The 18,161-nt window shown below is 36.1% G+C and overlaps 3 protein-coding genes across 4 annotated transcripts; all 3 read right to left on the minus strand.

Moving 5' to 3' along the window:
- Positions 1–53: 53 nt before the first annotated feature.
- Positions 54–8,942, minus strand: LOC149738650 (sodium/hydrogen exchanger 9B2-like). 2 transcript variants are annotated; one of them, XR_016384611.1, is made up of 14 exons: positions 8,722–8,942; positions 8,315–8,492; positions 7,454–7,577; positions 5,707–5,853; positions 4,774–4,944; positions 4,134–4,276; positions 3,430–3,557; positions 2,797–2,972; positions 2,282–2,388; positions 1,652–1,785; positions 1,050–1,174; positions 709–859; positions 563–640; positions 54–417 (listed from the first exon to the last, which is right to left on the minus strand). XR_016384611.1 is itself a non-coding variant. In XM_089874725.1 (14 exons), exons 2-14 carry the CDS (start codon positions 8,447–8,449, stop codon positions 277–279), a joined length of 1,746 nt encoding a protein of 581 aa, XP_089730851.1. In that variant the 5' UTR covers positions 8,450–8,492; positions 8,722–8,937; the 3' UTR covers positions 54–276. The 2 variants fall into 2 exon arrangements, 1 of the variants encoding a protein (XP_089730851.1); XM_089874725.1 differs by having other exon boundaries at positions 723–859; positions 8,722–8,937.
- A 3,710-nt stretch (positions 8,943–12,652) lies between these two features.
- LOC149738651 (uncharacterized) lies at positions 12,653–15,749 on the minus strand. Its single transcript, XM_089874729.1, has 5 exons — positions 15,547–15,749; positions 15,211–15,296; positions 14,362–14,503; positions 13,679–13,862; positions 12,653–13,196 (listed from the first exon to the last, which is right to left on the minus strand). Exons 1-5 carry the CDS (start codon positions 15,661–15,663, stop codon positions 13,081–13,083), a joined length of 645 nt encoding a protein of 214 aa, XP_089730855.1. The 5' UTR covers positions 15,664–15,749; the 3' UTR covers positions 12,653–13,080.
- Positions 15,750–16,244: 495 nt separating this feature from the next.
- On the minus strand, positions 16,245–17,418 carry LOC149738652 (uncharacterized). Its single transcript, XM_089874733.1, has 2 exons — positions 17,348–17,418; positions 16,245–16,898 (listed from the first exon to the last, which is right to left on the minus strand). Exons 1-2 carry the CDS (start codon positions 17,366–17,368, stop codon positions 16,326–16,328), a joined length of 594 nt encoding a protein of 197 aa, XP_089730859.1. The 5' UTR covers positions 17,369–17,418; the 3' UTR covers positions 16,245–16,325.
- Positions 17,419–18,161: the final 743 nt, after the last annotated feature.

The raw sequence follows: 18,161 nt of genomic DNA on the forward strand, positions 1-18,161 counted from the left end.
AAATGTGATCAACTTCTTTTTTAGAAACATTGTTCAATTTAGAGTGTATCATACATTGGTCAAACCAAATTTATTTGCACGCACATTACACGGTATCAAAAATCGGACGTTATGTACAAAATGCAAAATACAGAAGTTGCATTTACTTGTCTTGCTCGGTTTGACTGGTGATATTTACAAGTGCGGATTTTGTTTTTGAGTTATGTTGGTTTCTCGAGGTTTAGCATCGTCTACACATGACCGCTTTGCTGACTATATGGCAGGTGAACCAAAACACTATGCCTGCTTTTCTTCGTCATCTTCCACTTCTTCGTAAAACTCTGGCGAGAGCTTGAGTAACTTTGGACCAGTGAGGCCAATCAAGGCTGCACCAGTTGGTGCAGTGAGTAGAATGGATAAAACAGCTAAAGTAAGAACCTGTGGAAATATGACAGGTTTATTGCATAGCAACATATTACAGTTTTTACATAAACGCTTTTGCATCATAAATAGTTTTGTTGTGTAATATATTTGCCATGCCAACACCAACGCATTTACTCTTTACACAAAACCAATGTTTTACCTTCGTGCCGTAGGCTACGACTTCTTCTGAAGCGTTGTTTTCGATGGCCATATCAAGGGCAACAGCTCCAATGGCAGCCTAAATGTAATTAATGTGTGTATAAGTGGTTGCTCGTTGGACGCTTCGCGTTTTAAGCAAACATTAACCATCAATGTGAAACCTGGACGGTCGCCTTTGGAAGCCAAGCAATGGTCATGAAGACTTTTTCTTTCATGTTAAAAACCGACCAATACACTGATAAGAAGGCGACTGCGCTTCGGAAGACAAGGCCGATGAGAATAAGGCCCGTACCAAGACCTGGAAATACATATTTTACTTACTAGGTCAACTCATATCTCACTTATAAGTTGTGATCATAATGTTTTAACGACACTAAGCAACATTATGTCTTTTACATAGCATATATTGAATTTTTTGCATAAAGAATATGGACAGCATAACCAGTTCAGTATATCACACACAGTGTCACCTTACACTGCTATCTTACCAACGGTTTCTGGTTCCAAGCTCTCAATTCTGACAGAAGCACCGATCAGACCGAACAGGAGAGGTTGAAATATTACCCACAAATGAGCGAAAGTTTTTGCAGGACCCTTCTTCTCTTTGTCCCATCTTAATTGAGAAACACAATACCAATTACGATACAAACAGTATAACTTAAGTTTATTATAAACTGGGTTTTGATAAAAATAGACGGAATACGGAATGTATCTTATTTACCTTTGTATGGCGAGGCAACGATGGTCTTATAACTCGGGTGTTCAGTACAGCAAAAATAAAAAAATATTGGCGGTAGCGGAAAACTAACAGTTGTTCGTTTTTCATAATATTCGAACCTATTTCCACGTTTGGCTGGTATATGTTCAGCTTATCTAATCTAAGGTTTGCTTTGCCGGCGTTCGTATTGTCTGGTTAATGATAAAATTTCAAGACAAATATTTTACAGCAAACATATTTTTCGAAAAAAAAACGCAGCAGCGCCGAAACTTCGAGAAACGGCTACGTCAACACACACTATGCAAACGATACAGCTCATGATTACAGTAAAGTAACATTGGTTGCCGTGACGTTAGAAAAGCAAACACTTACCGAGTTCCTGCTACAAATGCCATGACTAATGTAGCGAGAGCTCCTGCCCCAGCATAATGAACTATCTTGCTTCCGAAACCGCAAAAGATTGCTAAACCCAAAAGCAACGCGGTTCTGTATCCCGAACGTCCTTTCTGTGCAAATTAAGGCAACATATAGTAGGGTGGGGGAGACTGGACATCTTTAGCACATAATATTCAAATATTCGGATCGTGTTTTAAAGTTCAAACAATTAACAGCGGTCTATGGTAGTCGTGAGGATATGGTTTTTATATTTCCTTGAATTTTCTTTGTACTACCAAATGGGACGAAAAAATAAAAAAAAAAGATGTTTCATTTCCCTACACCCTACTATACGTATACATGGCTGCGGTCAGATGTGTTATAAGTGTGAAATTAATAGATCTTCTGACGTTTTGTGCCAGCAAAACACCGAAATTCGTCTGCAATGCGGCAATTAAAAGACATTAAGTGTCTTTGTCCAAAAACTTTACGGCAAACCCTTATATGATCGCATCAGTATAATAGACAAAACGTTGGCCCTTAGTTACAATAACAAACTCCAGAAGACCTATTTCACATTGAATCTAACTGCCAATATAGGAACTAATTATTAAGCCATATACAAACCATTTCTGGAGAAGGAAAATACCAAAGGACCACCCCGAGGAAAACTCCGGCGCCGATACCAAAAACCAGCTCTAATGGTCCGTGAATTATCTTTTCCACGAGATTGCCTGATAATAAAGATCAAGTTATTACAAACAACCCTCGAGAACTAGATGCCTATACGGCTTTCAGAGATACCTCCTGTCTAAAATTATATAGTATAGGGTGGAGGAAGATGAGACACCTTTTCATTTTATTTTCTCGTGACAATTTAGTAGTAAACAAACACAACATTCAAGGAATTATAAAACCGTATCCTCATGACTCACATAAACCGTTAATTGTTTAAAACACGATCAGGATATTTGGATATTATGTGTCAAAGGTGTCCCATCTTCCCCCACCGTACTATATGCAATTAAAGCCAGGAAATTGGTATTTCTATGCCAAAAATGCCTATCACGCTAAATCATATGGTAAATAAATGGTAAATGAAAAATTAAATAAGGCATGCAATTCGATAAAGAAGAAATTACCGTCGGAAAAGATCATGCCAAGAACGACGTTGAAACCCGTGATACCAATGACGTCATTGAGTGCTGCCCCAGCGATCAAAAACGTGGGTATTCCCCCTTCGACCCCATAACCCCTGTCTTGGAGGTAAAGAAGAGAGGGGACGACAACAGCAGGAGACACAGCACACAGGACGAATCTAGGATAGAGTTAAGTGTTTATTGTAGTGTAGAATGAGACTAATACTGTTAGCACATAATACGGCATACAGTGGGGTGGGGAAGATGGGACACCTTATTATTCTGTTTTCCCAACCCATTTGGAAGTAAACAAAGTACATTTAAAGGATTGTTTAACTGTATTCTCACGACTCCTATAAACCGTTGTTATTTGTTTAAAACACTACCAGGATATTTGAATATTACGTGCAAAAAGTGTCCCATCTTTTCCCACCCCTATACTGTACTTCCCACTGTTTTAACAAATACCAATATTACCAATATTTTAGAGTCGTGAGTATACGCTGTTGTTTATGGGATAGGTTAGAAAAACCTCGTATTAGAATTACACAAAGAATATATAGAAAAAATGCTGTATAAGAGATAAAAAGGCTGTGTTGGAAATAGTTTATAATTAGATTGAACAAGTCTGTTTACCCGATTACGAATCCCCAGTCCAATGGAAATTGAAGTAAGATCATCGAGAATCCGGCAACTACTCCACATTCAACTAAAGACGTGAAACACGCGAAAGCAAGAAGGACCCATTTCAGTTTCAGAAGTGCCTAAAGATAAAGAAAAAAGTTACGAAAATTTAATATAGTAGTGTGGGAGAAGATGGGATACCTTTTCATTCTATTTTCTCCTTCCATTTGGTAGTAAACAAAGAGCATTTAGAAAATTATTAAAGAAAATTATGTATTTTTACGACTCCCATAGACCGTTGTTAATTGTATAAAACACGATCAGGATATTTGAATATTATGTGCTAAAGGTGTCCCATCTTAACCCACCCTACTATATGACCGTTCCTATCATTTAAACTTTCGAAATATTGTAGCAAATTTTCTTGTTAATTTTTAGAATAGCAACAACTGTTTGCGTAACTTTGAACTGTGAGAAGTAAGAAACCTGTTCATATGTTTGTCTTCATCCTGGCTCCAAATGTTTAACGTTAATGTTTGAATAAACGTAGCGCCTACACCACGTAGCTAGGTTCCACACAACGCGAGAGCGAAAGAAATATTGAATTTGGTTGTGTAACTTATACTTGCCTATTTGCCAAACCTTGTTGAAATATTCAAGCCATATTTAAGGCCTCAATCGAAAGGCATTTATAATCGTATGTTCGTATGACTTACCCGACCATCAAGCCCCAAGCCTGCTCTAGTTAGAATTACAGTGAGCGCAATTGTTCTGAGCGCTGATGACCACTTTTGATCGATATCCTTTGCCACGTCGATGTAGGGGACATTACGTAATATGAAACCCATAATCAACATACCTACAATGAAAAAACGTATGAACAAATTAATTAGTTTTCCAAATACTAATTATTCCAAATTTTCGGCTCAAGACTAAACTAGTCGCCGCCTAAATTCGATTGTTTTTTTAGTCGGTAGATTTTGACCGACTGACTACTGTAATAAGTAATGCACAGAAACTTGGTCGGTCGACTAAACGACTAAATCTTAGACTGCCGACTAAAAAACGCGGTACCAGTAGTTATACCGCGATCGACCAGTTTAGTCGGTAGCCGAAAACAACATTTAATATTGTTATACCAATGTTTGGAAATTCTTTGCAACAAATACCTAGTTACTAAAGCTCTAGCAGAAAAAATAGTAATTCGGAATCTGTTGCAAACAATCTCCAACAGTGGAATAGCAATATGACGTAATAGACCAACTCTGGCCTCAATAGTTCAACAATTAGTAGGCATTTTTCAAACCAGAATAATAACTGCAATCAATATAAAGTAGGCTATCTATATGTTCATACCAAGCAACGGTGGCAGTGGCGGAATTCCTGGAATTCGAATCTTATTGATGAGGATACCAGCTATGGTGCAAGCGAGGAATAAAATGATGATGCCGAATAAGTTTCCGCCAGGTGACGCTGACACGGGTGAGATCGACCATGGCACAGCCCATGTGAGAAAGGCAACAAAAACTAGAAAATTTGCAAAAGTAGAAAATTAGTGGTAAACACATAACAGACGTTTTTTTCAAATACAAAAACAAAGATTAGATTATTTGAAACAACTATAAGAGAGTCCAGCCGCAAAACGACAGTCCTAAAGCACGCTAGAGGTTAAAACAGCATGAATAAAGGTGTGAAATATGAGCGTGGCTGTTCAACCCACAAATCAGTAAGAAAAGTTATCAAAACTGCAAAAGTTCAAAAAGTTAATAATAACAAGTTGGCTTTTGATTGGAACACACATAAAACAGGTATATCATAGTAGGGTGGGGAATACGGGACACCTTTAGCACATAATATCCTAATGGTGTTTTAAACAATTAACAACATTATACAAAAGCCGTGAGGATATGGTTTATAATTATTTGAATATTCTTTGATTACCACCAAATGGGATGAGAAGACAGAATAAAAATGGAATCCCATTTTCCCCAACAATTATGTGATAACAAAAGGTGTCTCGTCTCCCCCACCCTACTATATAAATTTTGCGTAAAAAACATATAGTAGGGTGGGGGAAGATGGGACACCTTTTCGTTCAGTTTTCTCTTTCCATTTGGTAGTAAACAAGGAACGTTTAATGAATTATAAAACCGTAGCTTCACGACTTCCATAGACCGTTGTTAATTGTTTTTAAAACACGATCCGGCTATTTGGATATTATGTGTTAAAGGTGTCCCATCTTCCCCCACCCTACTGTACGTCTAATTAAGATGCATATGTACTGTATACCTAAAGAAATGATCTTTGCCACTTTTCCATGGGGAGGACACATGAACATCCACATACACGAACTTCGTTTCGAACTCTCATCCACATCATGGTACCTCCACATACAACATTGACAGAGGTATTCCATTCTATCGCAGCAATTCCCGGCTGGTAAATAATAAAGTAAGATGAGAAAAGTCAAGTTGTTTGAACAATCTTATTTAGTAAGGTAAAAACTTGTTTTAGGTTTTCGGTTTTTGCAGATCGTTTTAGGGCACACTATATTTAGTGGAGGTATCATGTAAAAGCGTTTCTGTTATTAGTATTCAATTTGGTTGCGGCAATTACTTGGCTGGAAATAAACTACGAAGAATAGGGAGTTGTTAAAACTTAATTAAAGTGAATAAAATGCAGTTTATAACATAAAAAATGGGTATTTTTTTCCAATTAAATGTAAATACGTTTTTAACTGTAAGCGTGTTTTAATAACTGTTGTTTTGTTGCTATATCCGGTCTGTTCGTTTAAAATATTTTTCATTCTTCGCTACTGTAAACAAAGAGACAAATAAAAGTTATTATTATTATTATATAATGAATAGAGGTTCAGGATGGGATACTACATGACACTGAATTTTGAGATGTGCGTTTTACGAAAACACTGGCGCCAGTTCGTTCAGACAGACAGCGCGTATGAGGATAAGTTCAGCGGTATGTTTGCTTGGTTCTTCTCCTCTGATCAAACTATACAGTAAGTAAAGTCTCCTCTGATCAAACTATACAGTAAGTTTCGTTTGACGTCGAACAAAGAGGTTGCTTATGATATAAAAGAAGAGACCTTGACTAAAAGCTGACGTGCTGCTTTCTTATTGGACGGCAATGAACTTAGGAAAATATTGTTATCAGGGAGATCATGGTTAAAAATTAAACCTATACCAACGAGTGTAAAGTCACGTCTCTGTAGCACCAAATAACGTACGTGTTCTACTTTGTAAGATAATAGTTGGGGTTAGCCTTGCAAGCCGTTGGTTTCGTGGCTCTTGTTTGCTAAGGGGGCAGGCGAAGGAATACTATATAGTAGGGTGGGGGAAGATTGGACACCTTTAGCACATAATAACCAAATATCCTGATCGTGTTTTAAACAATTAACAACGATCTATGGGAGCCGTGAAGATAAAGTGTTATAAAAAATCGTTCAATGTTTGTTTACTACCAAATTGGAGGAGAAAATAGATTGAAAAGGTGTCCCATCTTCCCCCACCCTACTATATCACATAATAGAGTACTGTGGGCTAATACGGATACCGTTAGCGTATAGTAGGGTGGAAAATTATGGGAAAACTTTTTATTCTATTTTTTCGTCCCATTTGGTAGTAAACAAAAAATAATTAAAAAATTATAAAATCGTAACCCTACGACTCGCATAGATCGTTGTTAATTGTCCAAAACATGATCAGGGTATTCGGATATTCTGTGCTAAAAGTGTCCCGTCTTGCCTCACCCTACCATAAAAAAAGCCCATACTTCCTAGTTGTATTTATATCAAATAATAATTCGCTTTTAATAAAGTCATCAGGATACGGTTATAAGTTTCCTTAATTTTCCTTGTTTACTACAAAATGGGACGGTAAAAGATAATGAAAACAGACATCATTACCACAATTAATTGTTTTAAAACTTTAAAATGTGCGATCTATTCGTCACGACTACTAATAAATTTATCATTTTTTATTTAAACATGTTTTTAAAAAAACGTTATTTTTTAACTTACCATTATTCTTTTTGTCCCCATCTACCACGACAATCTTGCCATCGTCTTCGCCAATAATGCTTGAATCATTCGAATTCATTGAAATTAAATGCTTCTTCTCGTTAATATCACTACCTTTGGTTAGCTAAAACGAAAAATAAACGTTTAAATTAACTGTGATACTGCGTGTAAGCGCGCGTGCCTACCTAATATATACAGTAGGGTGGGGAAAATGGGACACCTTTTATATCTCTTTTCTCGTCCCATTTAGTAGTAAACAAAGAACATTCAAAGTATTATAAAACTCTATCCTTACAACTCCCAAAGTCCATTGTTAAATGTTCAAAACACGATCAGAACATTTGGATATTGTTTGCTAAAGGTGTCCCATCTTCCCCCACCCTACTATACGTTTGTGTATTTTCAAAAGTTGCTTATATAGCGGTCGTTTTTAGTATTTTATACCACAAACCTATTATTCAAACTTTGCTTCAAAACTATTTCCTTTATCTAACAATAAACTTAGTAAATTATTCCACTCTAACGGTTTGTTAAATCCAGTATAAAATCTAACCCCTTTATGGAATTCATTTAATACAGGTAGACATGCCCGATGGATAAAAAATACTTCACAATGTGTATATATATATAACAGCTAAACAGTCAGCCACGCATAAAGAAAACGATAAAATAATACTAAAGTTACTTATATTTTTCTATTCAGCCAGGTAGAATAAAAATGGGCATCTCCCTGGAAATCGGGCACGAAGTGTATACGAAACAGAAGACCCGGTTTATAACGGCTGTCGATGACCGCCGCGCAAAATAATTTACTTTTATCGCCATTCATTCATTCATTCCTATAAAAATATCAAAACTAACCGGTGGTGAAGAATCCGAGAGTGAGGTTTCCTTCACCATGCCTGATGACGTCATGTTGTCGCTGGGGTTAAATGATGACGTCATGAAGACATCTTCACGCTGGTCCATGGGAAGATTAATCTCATTTGAACCCATCCTTGTCCAGAGTTCTTGCTGGTCAGCCAGTGCGATCAATTATCTAGCAAAAAAAAACAATTTTGATAAAATTAAAAAAAAAGTTTTTTTTTTTTAATTTTTAATATAGCTTCAACTATTTTCTAAACCACAACAATAAATCGGCATTTACGGTTAATTTAAAAATAAAAAACAATCCCATATACAAATATAGTCATTGCCTATATATTTACACACCAATATATATACATATAAATACATGTACATAGGTGTAAATATTCCACCTTTTTTACCTGGGCGCGAGTAGGTGTTAGTTGCGTGAACTGTCTAAGCGAATGCCGACCTTTCGACCTCGAGCCAAGCTTTATTAAGTTGGCACATTAATGAATGTTTGCCGAGCCGAATAATTTGTTTTAATAAATTCTCCGTTTAAGGTCGGGAGAGAAATTTGCGCTGTATCGTTTGCACAATCCTTTTAATTCGTGCCCAGTCTTGTTTAATCATTCCACCTGCCGTATAGCGTTGCGATACAAACCGCAAGTTGTTTTCGACAGTCGTGAACCTCTTTCTTACTCATGCCTCCGTATTTTTTACCTATTCTTTCAATGTTATACCGAGAGTTCATTGTCAACAGTATTGGCTTAGTTTACTACATATAATACACCAATCTTTTGAAATGACGGATTTTGTTCCAAGTTCAAAGGGTTCTGTATAGGTTCTATATTGTGTGAGTAATGTTTTGGACGATTCCACGGCCATGTTTGATTGGTTTTTCTCAATTGAAATGGTTCGGCCATAGCCCAATATTTAAATGCGGTTGCATCGATTATTTGACATTACCACGCCTAGCAACGCGTGCAATACTCCGTATTTTGGATCGTATTTGCCCTACAAGTGTTTTGAATGTTTGGATATTTGAAGTTGGACAATCAAACTATTGAGTTTTAGGTGGGTGCTATTATTTTCCAGGTCTTGGGGTAAAGATACGTTTATAATTCTAATAACGCATTATACGGTAGTGGGTTAACTCGGGTTTATATTCCAGTACTCAGGCGTGTCTTGCCTAGGACACCGCCTATTTGTGATATAGTAGGGTGGGGGAAGATGGGACATCTTTTCATCCCATTTCTCGTCCCATTTTGTAGTAAACAAAGAACATTTAAAGAATTATTAAACCGTATCCTCACGACTCCAATAAACCGAAAAAAACGATCAGGATAATTAGATAATATGTGCTAAAGGTGTACCGTCTTCCCCCACCCTATTACATACAGGTTAACGCATGCGAAAATGCAAATTCACACGCCTCATTGCGAAATTACTATACAGGGTAACATACTTAATATTTGTGGGTTTCGGTGCAATTTTTTTGCGCAGCATTTCAAGTGCGCTTATCGGTAGTAGTGTTGCAGCGGTATCTCTTGAAACAAATAAACTAACATTTGCCCGTTCGTGACTTGTGTAACGTACAATTTTCTGCAAACCCAATCGGCAAATATTTTTTGTATGAGGAGCCGCTACTGACGTCAATAACTGGCAAATAGTTGCTGTGTTAAGGTGAGTAATTAATTAATGGTTTATAACCTTTTAGTTTGCTATGAGAAGCCCATGGTCGCATAACATTGTTCGCATAACATTGCTCGCATTTGAACTATTAGGATGGGGAAAGATGGGACACATTTTTATTCTATTTTCTTATCCTACTTAGTAGTATACAAAGAACGTTCAAAGAATTATAAAACCATATCCCTACGACTCCCATAGACCGTTGTTAATTCTTTAAAACATGATCGGTGGTTATATTACGAATCCTTAGTCTGATTTAAAAGGATAGGGATTTAAATCAGTTACGATGATTCACTGAATAAATACACGGATTATGGAGTATTTTTTACTCTTCACGGATCAAAGAATGAACGGCTTAATTCGTGACAACAGAAAATGCGTTATCGCAAATAAAATGAGACGTAATGATACGACATACTATCTTATGGTTTGACGTCTGGCGACTGTCTTCTGTATACAGTCTGGATATTTGATCGAGGTGTGAATATATTGACCAAAAGCCTGAAACAACTGGTTAATTAAAGCAGGGTGATATATAAAGCTGTAAAATTTACAGTATGGCTTCACACAGTGGCACTGCAATCAAGATACTAGATTTATGACTTATTAAATAGCGAATTTGAAAGTGGCCGGCCTTTGCCGCCAGATCAAAGTGTTTTTTCGCAAGTATCTGCAAATACGAGCAATAGCTTCTGATTTATTGTGGTACTAAAATGTTTGCGATCAACAGACATATAGTTAATCGAACGGCGCGTAATCGTTATGTGGCGAGTCCTGAGTTATTAACTGACATATTCTGTGTAACGGTTTTGTTGCTAAAACAATTTCATTATTTTAATATACGATCTTAAAAGACAGATGTTACACACATTTTTTCCAAAAAGATGTTACATACATTTTTTCAAAAAACCACACATAATTAAAATCTCCTTTATAGAGCATATAGTATTGCTAGTTGGGGTAAGATGGTCCGTGTCATTCTTTTTCTCGTTACATTTGGTAGTGAACAAGAATATTTATATAAACATACAGTAGGGTGGGGGGAGATGGGGCACCTTTTAGCTCTATTTTTTCGTTCCATTTAGTAGTAAACAAAGAACATTCAAAGAATTATAAAACTTTATCCCCACGACTTCTATATACCGTCGTTAATTGTTTAAAACACGAGCATGATATTAGAATATTATGTGCTAAAGGTGTCCCATCTACCCCCTCCCACCCTATTATATAACCGTAGGCTATCCTTATGGCCATAAAAGCTAGCTAAATTATAAAACTTGACCAGTAAGCATTGGATATGCTAAAGGTGTCATCTTATTCCGCAATACTATGTATAACGATACCACACAGTACTTTATAACTATATTACCGACCAATCCAACGTATACGGTAGCCTTTGAGAGATGGTGATTAATACGAAACGACTTAAATTAAAAATCACCCTTTCTACAACAATAACTAAAAACTCACTGCAAGTAGTCTGCTATATATATATATGAATATAATACACACATTATTGCCCAAACATATAAATGTGGTCTCTGTGGCTAACATTGTAGGTTACACAGGTTCAATTAGCAATCTTCAAACCATAGTTTTTCGATCACTGTCGTGTTTTTTTAGAAGCGATAAGACATCTTCAACCGGCTAAAAAGTTCAAGCCAACTTAATCCAAAACAGAATACGACAAACATTTGTATCTACGTGTGCGAAAATGGTACGTCATAAGTTTTGTGTCAAAATAATATACACAGTTACTGCGTATGTATATATGTCGTAGATATATACATGCTATAACTTATCTATTTTTGTCGCCACTCGTATCCTAAAGGTTATGGATCATATGAAGTACGTTACCCTCACGCGTGGCTATATGTAGGCAACGACAGTCGTAACGTTTCATATACGCCTCGTGTCATAGTTTACGAGTTACCATGTAGGCTATTCGACTTTTAAAAGTGACATCTTTTTGAAAATTGTGTTTAAAAGGACACATGCACCTAAAATGGTAACAGCGTCGAGCCTTGAACACGGAACCTCTCCGATATAAAGACAGACGTGCTAATCGGTGTGCTATGGCGACCGATTTCTTATCACACGGTACGTTAGCGCCTCGGTGGTGGAATATATAATACAGAGTTGACTCGGGTTATAGTTTACGCTACTATGCAATAGTTTACTATTATTCATTTCTTACTGGTTTTAATGAACATCTCTAGAGTAACCTGGGATATATATATAAATGTTTGACAGAATATTGATTGAATAAATCTAACTTATTTATCCGCGCGTGGCAACGACGCAAGAGTTCCCATTAAGAAATGTTTGTGGGAGACTTGTTTATTTCTTATATAGCAATCCAGACAATCCATAGGTAACCATGGTTTATAGCAATTCTCATTCATGTCTTGCCCAAAACACATACAACCATCAATGGTGGCAGCTCCAGGCATCGAAGCCGAAGCGCTTTTAGTTACAATGCAAACCCTCGAACCACTGTGCCACAGTAATGCCTCAACCCAGTGGCCTCTAATGTGATTGCCATTACAAAAGCAAAAACCTACCAAGCTCCAAACTGTGAAGGACAACCATAACGTGTTGAGGCAGAATAATTGCATTGAAAATGTTATAACCCGACAATAATCCAAACGACCACAATTTACGATTAAAAACATTTTATTTGATTTTTATATACCAATAATTGACAAAGCGTACAACAAGTTTATCCAACAGCAGAATGCATGGAATGCTTCGTTCTGCCACCTTCATTTAGTTGCATGTCTTTTATCAATTGATTGATAATTAATATTATAACTTACATAGGTGATTTGTAATATAGTTGGGTGGGGAAAATGGGACACCTTTTCCCTATTTGGTAGTAAACAAAATTTTTAATAATTATAGAACCGTATCCTCGTGACTCCCAGAAATCGTAGTAAATTGTTTAAAACAAGATCAGGATATTTGGATATTATGTGCTAAAAATGTCCCATTTTCCCCCACCCTACTATATAAAGTGCATAAAAAGTAAATACATCTTAAAACTGAGGGTTTTAGGCTTGAAACTGTAGTGTTGAAGGGATATGTTATTGTGAAGGCATGGGGTATTTTTCTGCCACTTTTGCAAAGATATTTTGGAAAGCTGCAGGTTCTTGTGCACCAGAGAACACAGGGCAGTCATTGATGATAAAATAAGGAACACCTGTTTGTATGTAAGTGTTAAGTAAAAGTAGCAATGATAGAGTTGTATTTAGAAATACATTGTTACTCCAACCCAGTAATCACTGATGGATTGTCCAAATTGACAGCCATTCAAAAAAAATCCTCCCAAAAGTAATCACCCTCAAAGTAACATACATCGTAACTCGTAAGCTGGCATGTGTTGTTAACCTGATACCTTCTGCTTAAAATGTAAGTTCTGACACAGTAACACTGTTGTATGGCTATTGACTTAACGGGCTAATAGTCACTGATAAATAAAATATTTGCCTCTAGCCCAGGAGGATACGGGTTCAAAGCTCAACACTGCTACCTTTGTAAATTTAAATCAATGGGCAAATATCAAATGATAGGCCAGCAAAAGGTGTATGAAACAGATCATCCATGTTATTACGACATTTGTTGCATTGCCACACAGGAATAAATAAGCTTCCTACATTCATTCAATTCCAATACATTGCTTACCAGAGACCCCATTAGCTGACCACTGAGCGGCTTTTCTTTTAACAGCAGCCAAGTTGCTTTCATCACTTATAAAACTTTTCACTTCCTCCCTGTTCAAGCCGCATGTTGCAGCTACAGTGGATACTGTTTCCACATCAGGGTATTCCCCATCAGTAAAATAACTTTTGAACAGAGATTCTTGAAGCTGTGAATTATAATAATAAAAATCTACAAATTTAGAATACTATATGTTTTGTAAATACAGAGTTTTTTTGCCTGAAAATAACTTGCTTAATATCAGATAAAAATTAAAAAAAAAATTTATATTTTTCTAAATGGCCACTAGCTCTCGTTTTTGGATTGTTAGGTGTTCTATTTGCGATAAACATTGTTTAAAGTAGTCCAGGAGGCCTATCATATAAATTATGTATTGTGTTAAAAACTATAACACTTGGAGAATATGACACAGGGACACATTGTTTAATTATATGATGGCTAAGAAAGTAGTTAGGCATGAAAATACACACTAATATATCCACACATAAAAAATACACACTTAAGAAGGCTGTACACAGTATCCGGCATGCGAATTCGCTTGCGAAGTCGTATGCAAACCCATTATCGAGTTTCGCATGCGGCAGCGAAATACGGACAAAACGGATGAATTCCGGGTACTGTGTACAGCCACCTTAAACCATCCACACCTGAGTTTGTATTGAACCAGATGGATCTTTCTTGATAGCAAACTCCAAAGCACAATGTCCAAACAATGTATAAGGGTATCGTGGTTGTTTGAAAGCAAATTCAACGCCAACTTTTCTCCCAACATTTATCAGTCTTTGTGCTCTGTATTGAGGTGACAATAATTTTTTGTGAACAGGGAAAAAACAGTGCTTGTTTTAAAATGGCTTTTAAAAGAGTAAAATGGTTTTTAAATAAATAAAAAAAAGATGTTTTATTTTTTAAGTTACATAAAAATAAAAGTAGTAGTAAGTACTGAACAGATGTTGCTGAACAAAGTTCTCATGACACATTTTGCTAAATTATAACTTGATAATAAGGTGTTTAGTCCTGCACCAAATTATATACTACAGTTACTGTAAGATTCTATTTCCACAACATCTCACATTTTTGCTTAATAATTTTTGAAATCCACAAGTAATAATTTCCCTTTAATTTATGAGGAGGGTGTTGTTATTGTGGTTGTGAATTTGTGATTTTCCGAAAGTTACTGCACTATATGGTAATACTAGGTTATGCAAAAAACAATTGTGGATATCAAAATACACATATTGATACAAAATAAGAATGGAAAATACCACACAATTTGCGTTAATGTATACAGAAATAGAAGACACTACACTGTTGCAATAATACAAATAGAAATATAAGCCGACAATGAGATAACTTAAAAAGAAGAGCGCCAGACCGTAATTGTAAATTTGTAATCAGAGACAGGGAATAGGTTGATCATAACAGTTACTATTAAACCCAGATTAGGAAAATATAGCCAAATTTTTCATTATTAAAGAAGGGAGAGTGGTTGAACTGACCCTGGTGTATGAGGTCCAAAATCCCCTTGCTTAGCAATGCCTTCTAAGGGCATGTTAGGTCGTAAAAGAAAGGGCTCCCATGTAACCTGAAGAGATAATAACAATTTTAGAACTGCAAATTTTTTTTTCAATTTTAGAACTGCAATTTCACTTTTGTTATAAACCATGGAAAAACCTAAATTATTAAATCCTTGATTCAAACACTCGGCACAAAAAAAATATGAAATAAAAACATCAACTATCTTTTTCAATTTTTATTCACTCCTTTTTTACAATTGACTCCTAGCTCCCATTTTACCTCATTAGCTGTTTTGTATTTGACCACTGTAAGATTACCTTAAACTTATATTCGTTTTCACTGGCTTTCATGGCAGTTTCCAAGTTCCTTTTCCCAACCCAACACCATGGTCACATGATATCAGAGACGACACGAATATGCAAAAACTTGGACATTGTTTTCAGTTGTAAGTATGTAACAGTGATACTATTACTATATAAACGTGTGTTCTACTGTTTCTGTATAAATAATGTTTGTAAAAATGGTGCCAGTGAAGAATCTGCTCCTCACCTTATTTGCTAACCACTAACCACTAACTACTAACCCATAAGTTAACTACTAACCCCTATAGGTATAACCACTACCCTCCTAACCACCAATCTCTAACACTTTCCACCAGCCTAAGCTGCTATGTACCGGATTCTTCACTAGTGCCGACAAAATAATGAAACAAGACTACACAACCCAACACTGTGCTACACTGCTACGCATACGTTAACCGACATAGCCGTTACATTAACATACAAAAACAATAATTGAATTCAAAAGAAATGGCGCTGTCGCAAAATTGCTGAATCACCGTGATAAGGGATTATAATTTTGTTTCACACAGATATCATCTATATTTTAAATTTCTTGCATTCACTGGGTTGGAAAGATAATTATAGACACCAATTTTGTATTCCATCGACAAATAGTGATCTTTTGATGGCGCTGAAATACTATTGCACTTCTGTTTTTAAAAAGGAAATGAAAGTTTAGAATAAAACTGTTTATTTATTTTAAATGCAAACACTTGTCAGCAAATTAACCATAAAATGACGGTATTTACGTTCGACTACGTTTTTCCTTCTTGTAATAATTTCGAAAGAGTGTGTATGTAAGAAATAGATTTCCTTAGAATTTGGACTTTTGACGGATTATCATTCCGAAAATAGTGATCTGGTAGGTGGTGCTTCAGAGTCATTAACTGTTCAGTAATTTTCTGCATTCTTAACCGTTCTCTTTCACTAGCGGTTTGTCGCTTTGATTTTAATTTTAAAGTCCGATAATATCGATTTTTTGGAACACAAGAGTCTGGTTTTTGGTTTGTATGCTGTTTGTTGAGACACACATTGGTTAACGGGTTTCTTTCGTTACGTTGCTTTCCAAACGCATGACGGTGGGTGTTTGGAAACTTTGGACATTGCTCCTGGCTATGATAAATATTTGCGTTGTTTCTGGTAAACGGTCGAACCTGTGAGGCTATAGAGGGATAAATGTTTTCACTACTCTCAAGTTGTGCGTGTTGTTGTGCAGTTGTAGAAAAAACATCAGTTTTCTTTACAAGTTGCTGTTCTTGGAAATCGTTACTGTCGGTACCGCATTCATTTTCTCGTAATAATTCCATCAACCAATCATCTATAGGATCCTAAGCAAACAAATTACATAAGGTTTAAAATGACTGTGCAAAAAGCTCGTCATGGTTTATGTAGAACTGTTGGAACGTGGATACCGTTATGACATAATATTCCGTACATATAGTAGGGTGGGGGAAATGGGACACCCTTTTAGCTTATTTTTTTCCCCATTTTTCCCCAAAACAATATTCTCACGACCCATAGACCGTTATTAATTGTTTAAAACACGATCAGGATATTTAGATGTTATGTGTTAAATGTGTCCCACCTTCCCCCACCCTACTATATCTGCATTTTAGTTTTACAATTAACACCGCTTTTCAGACGTGAAAATATGGTATATAGTTCTTTGAACATTATTAGTCTACAAAACGAGGCAATAAGGGATATTAAAAAATGAACCATCATACCCAACTCACTATATTCGTTATTTTGGAAAAAATTGTACACGTCGTCTTACCTGATGCATACTGAGTTCCATAATACAAGTTTCAAATCAACCTGTTTTGTTAAAATGTTTTTGCGAATTACATAACCACACGATTCTGAATTACCATTATATCTGTAGGAGGTGTCTAATTAGTTCGTTTATCGCCGCATGAAACGGGCAAAGTCATTATCGCCTTTAAGTTTCAAAGGCGAAATATCCGTCGCTAATGACTTGTTGTGACAATTCTATTCGCTGGATTTTCGTAATTAATCACATTTCAAATGTAAACTCTGATGCATCAGCAAATTTTGAAGCTGGACCGTTCCTGTAACGCTTTTGTTTGGTCAGATAATACGACGCAAGTATTTTATGATATACAAACAAACAGCCTGTTTCCATTAGCCATATAGTTTATTGTGGAGTGATTGACAGAATTGCGATGTTGATTTAACGATGATTGTTTTTAAAACAAACACAAAGTTTACTGTGACATTAGACCCACATTTTCCGAAATCTTCCCACTGAAAGCACTGCCGATTCATAATTGATTAATACTTCAGTTTTGGTGGGAAACTGTCAGTGAATGAATCAATGTAACTTACTTTATTCTCGCGTGGCCGGAAAACGACAGTCGTTTTCACACGGGTGCTCTGTATTAGCTTACGAGTTACCATGTATGTTACTTTGTGGGTGTCTACGTTTTTGGAATTTTTCCATTTTTTGTGGCTGATAAGATTGATCGAAAACAGGGGAATACAAACTTCGACAAGTATGACTTATTTGTAGTCGTGTATTTGTACGACTTGTGCGTATATCAAATATTATTCACTAGCAGTTGAAGTAT

The sequence above is a fragment of the Ciona robusta genome, chromosome 3, assembly GCF_009617815.1.
Source record: "Ciona robusta chromosome 3, ASM961781v2".
NCBI lineage: Eukaryota > Metazoa > Chordata > Ascidiacea > Phlebobranchia > Cionidae > Ciona > Ciona robusta.

Coding starts and splice junctions, on each gene's coding strand:
- LOC149738650 (XM_089874725.1), bottom strand. CDS start 8,449: ATGGGTTCAAATGAGATTAATCTTCCCATGGACCAGCGTGAAGATGTC. Junction 1,786..2,281: donor ATTTTCCTTCTCCAGAAATG/GTTTGTATATGG, acceptor TAATTTGCACAG/AAAGGACGTTCGGGATACAG. Junction 418..562: donor TCGTAGCCTACGGCACGAAG/GTAAAACATTGG, acceptor ATATTTCCACAG/GTTCTTACTTTAGCTGTTTT.
- LOC149738652 (XM_089874733.1), bottom strand. CDS start 17,368: ATGGAACTCAGTATGCATCAG. Junction 16,899..17,347: donor TGGAACTCAGTATGCATCAG/GTAAGACGACGT, acceptor TTGTTTGCTTAG/GATCCTATAGATGATTGGTT.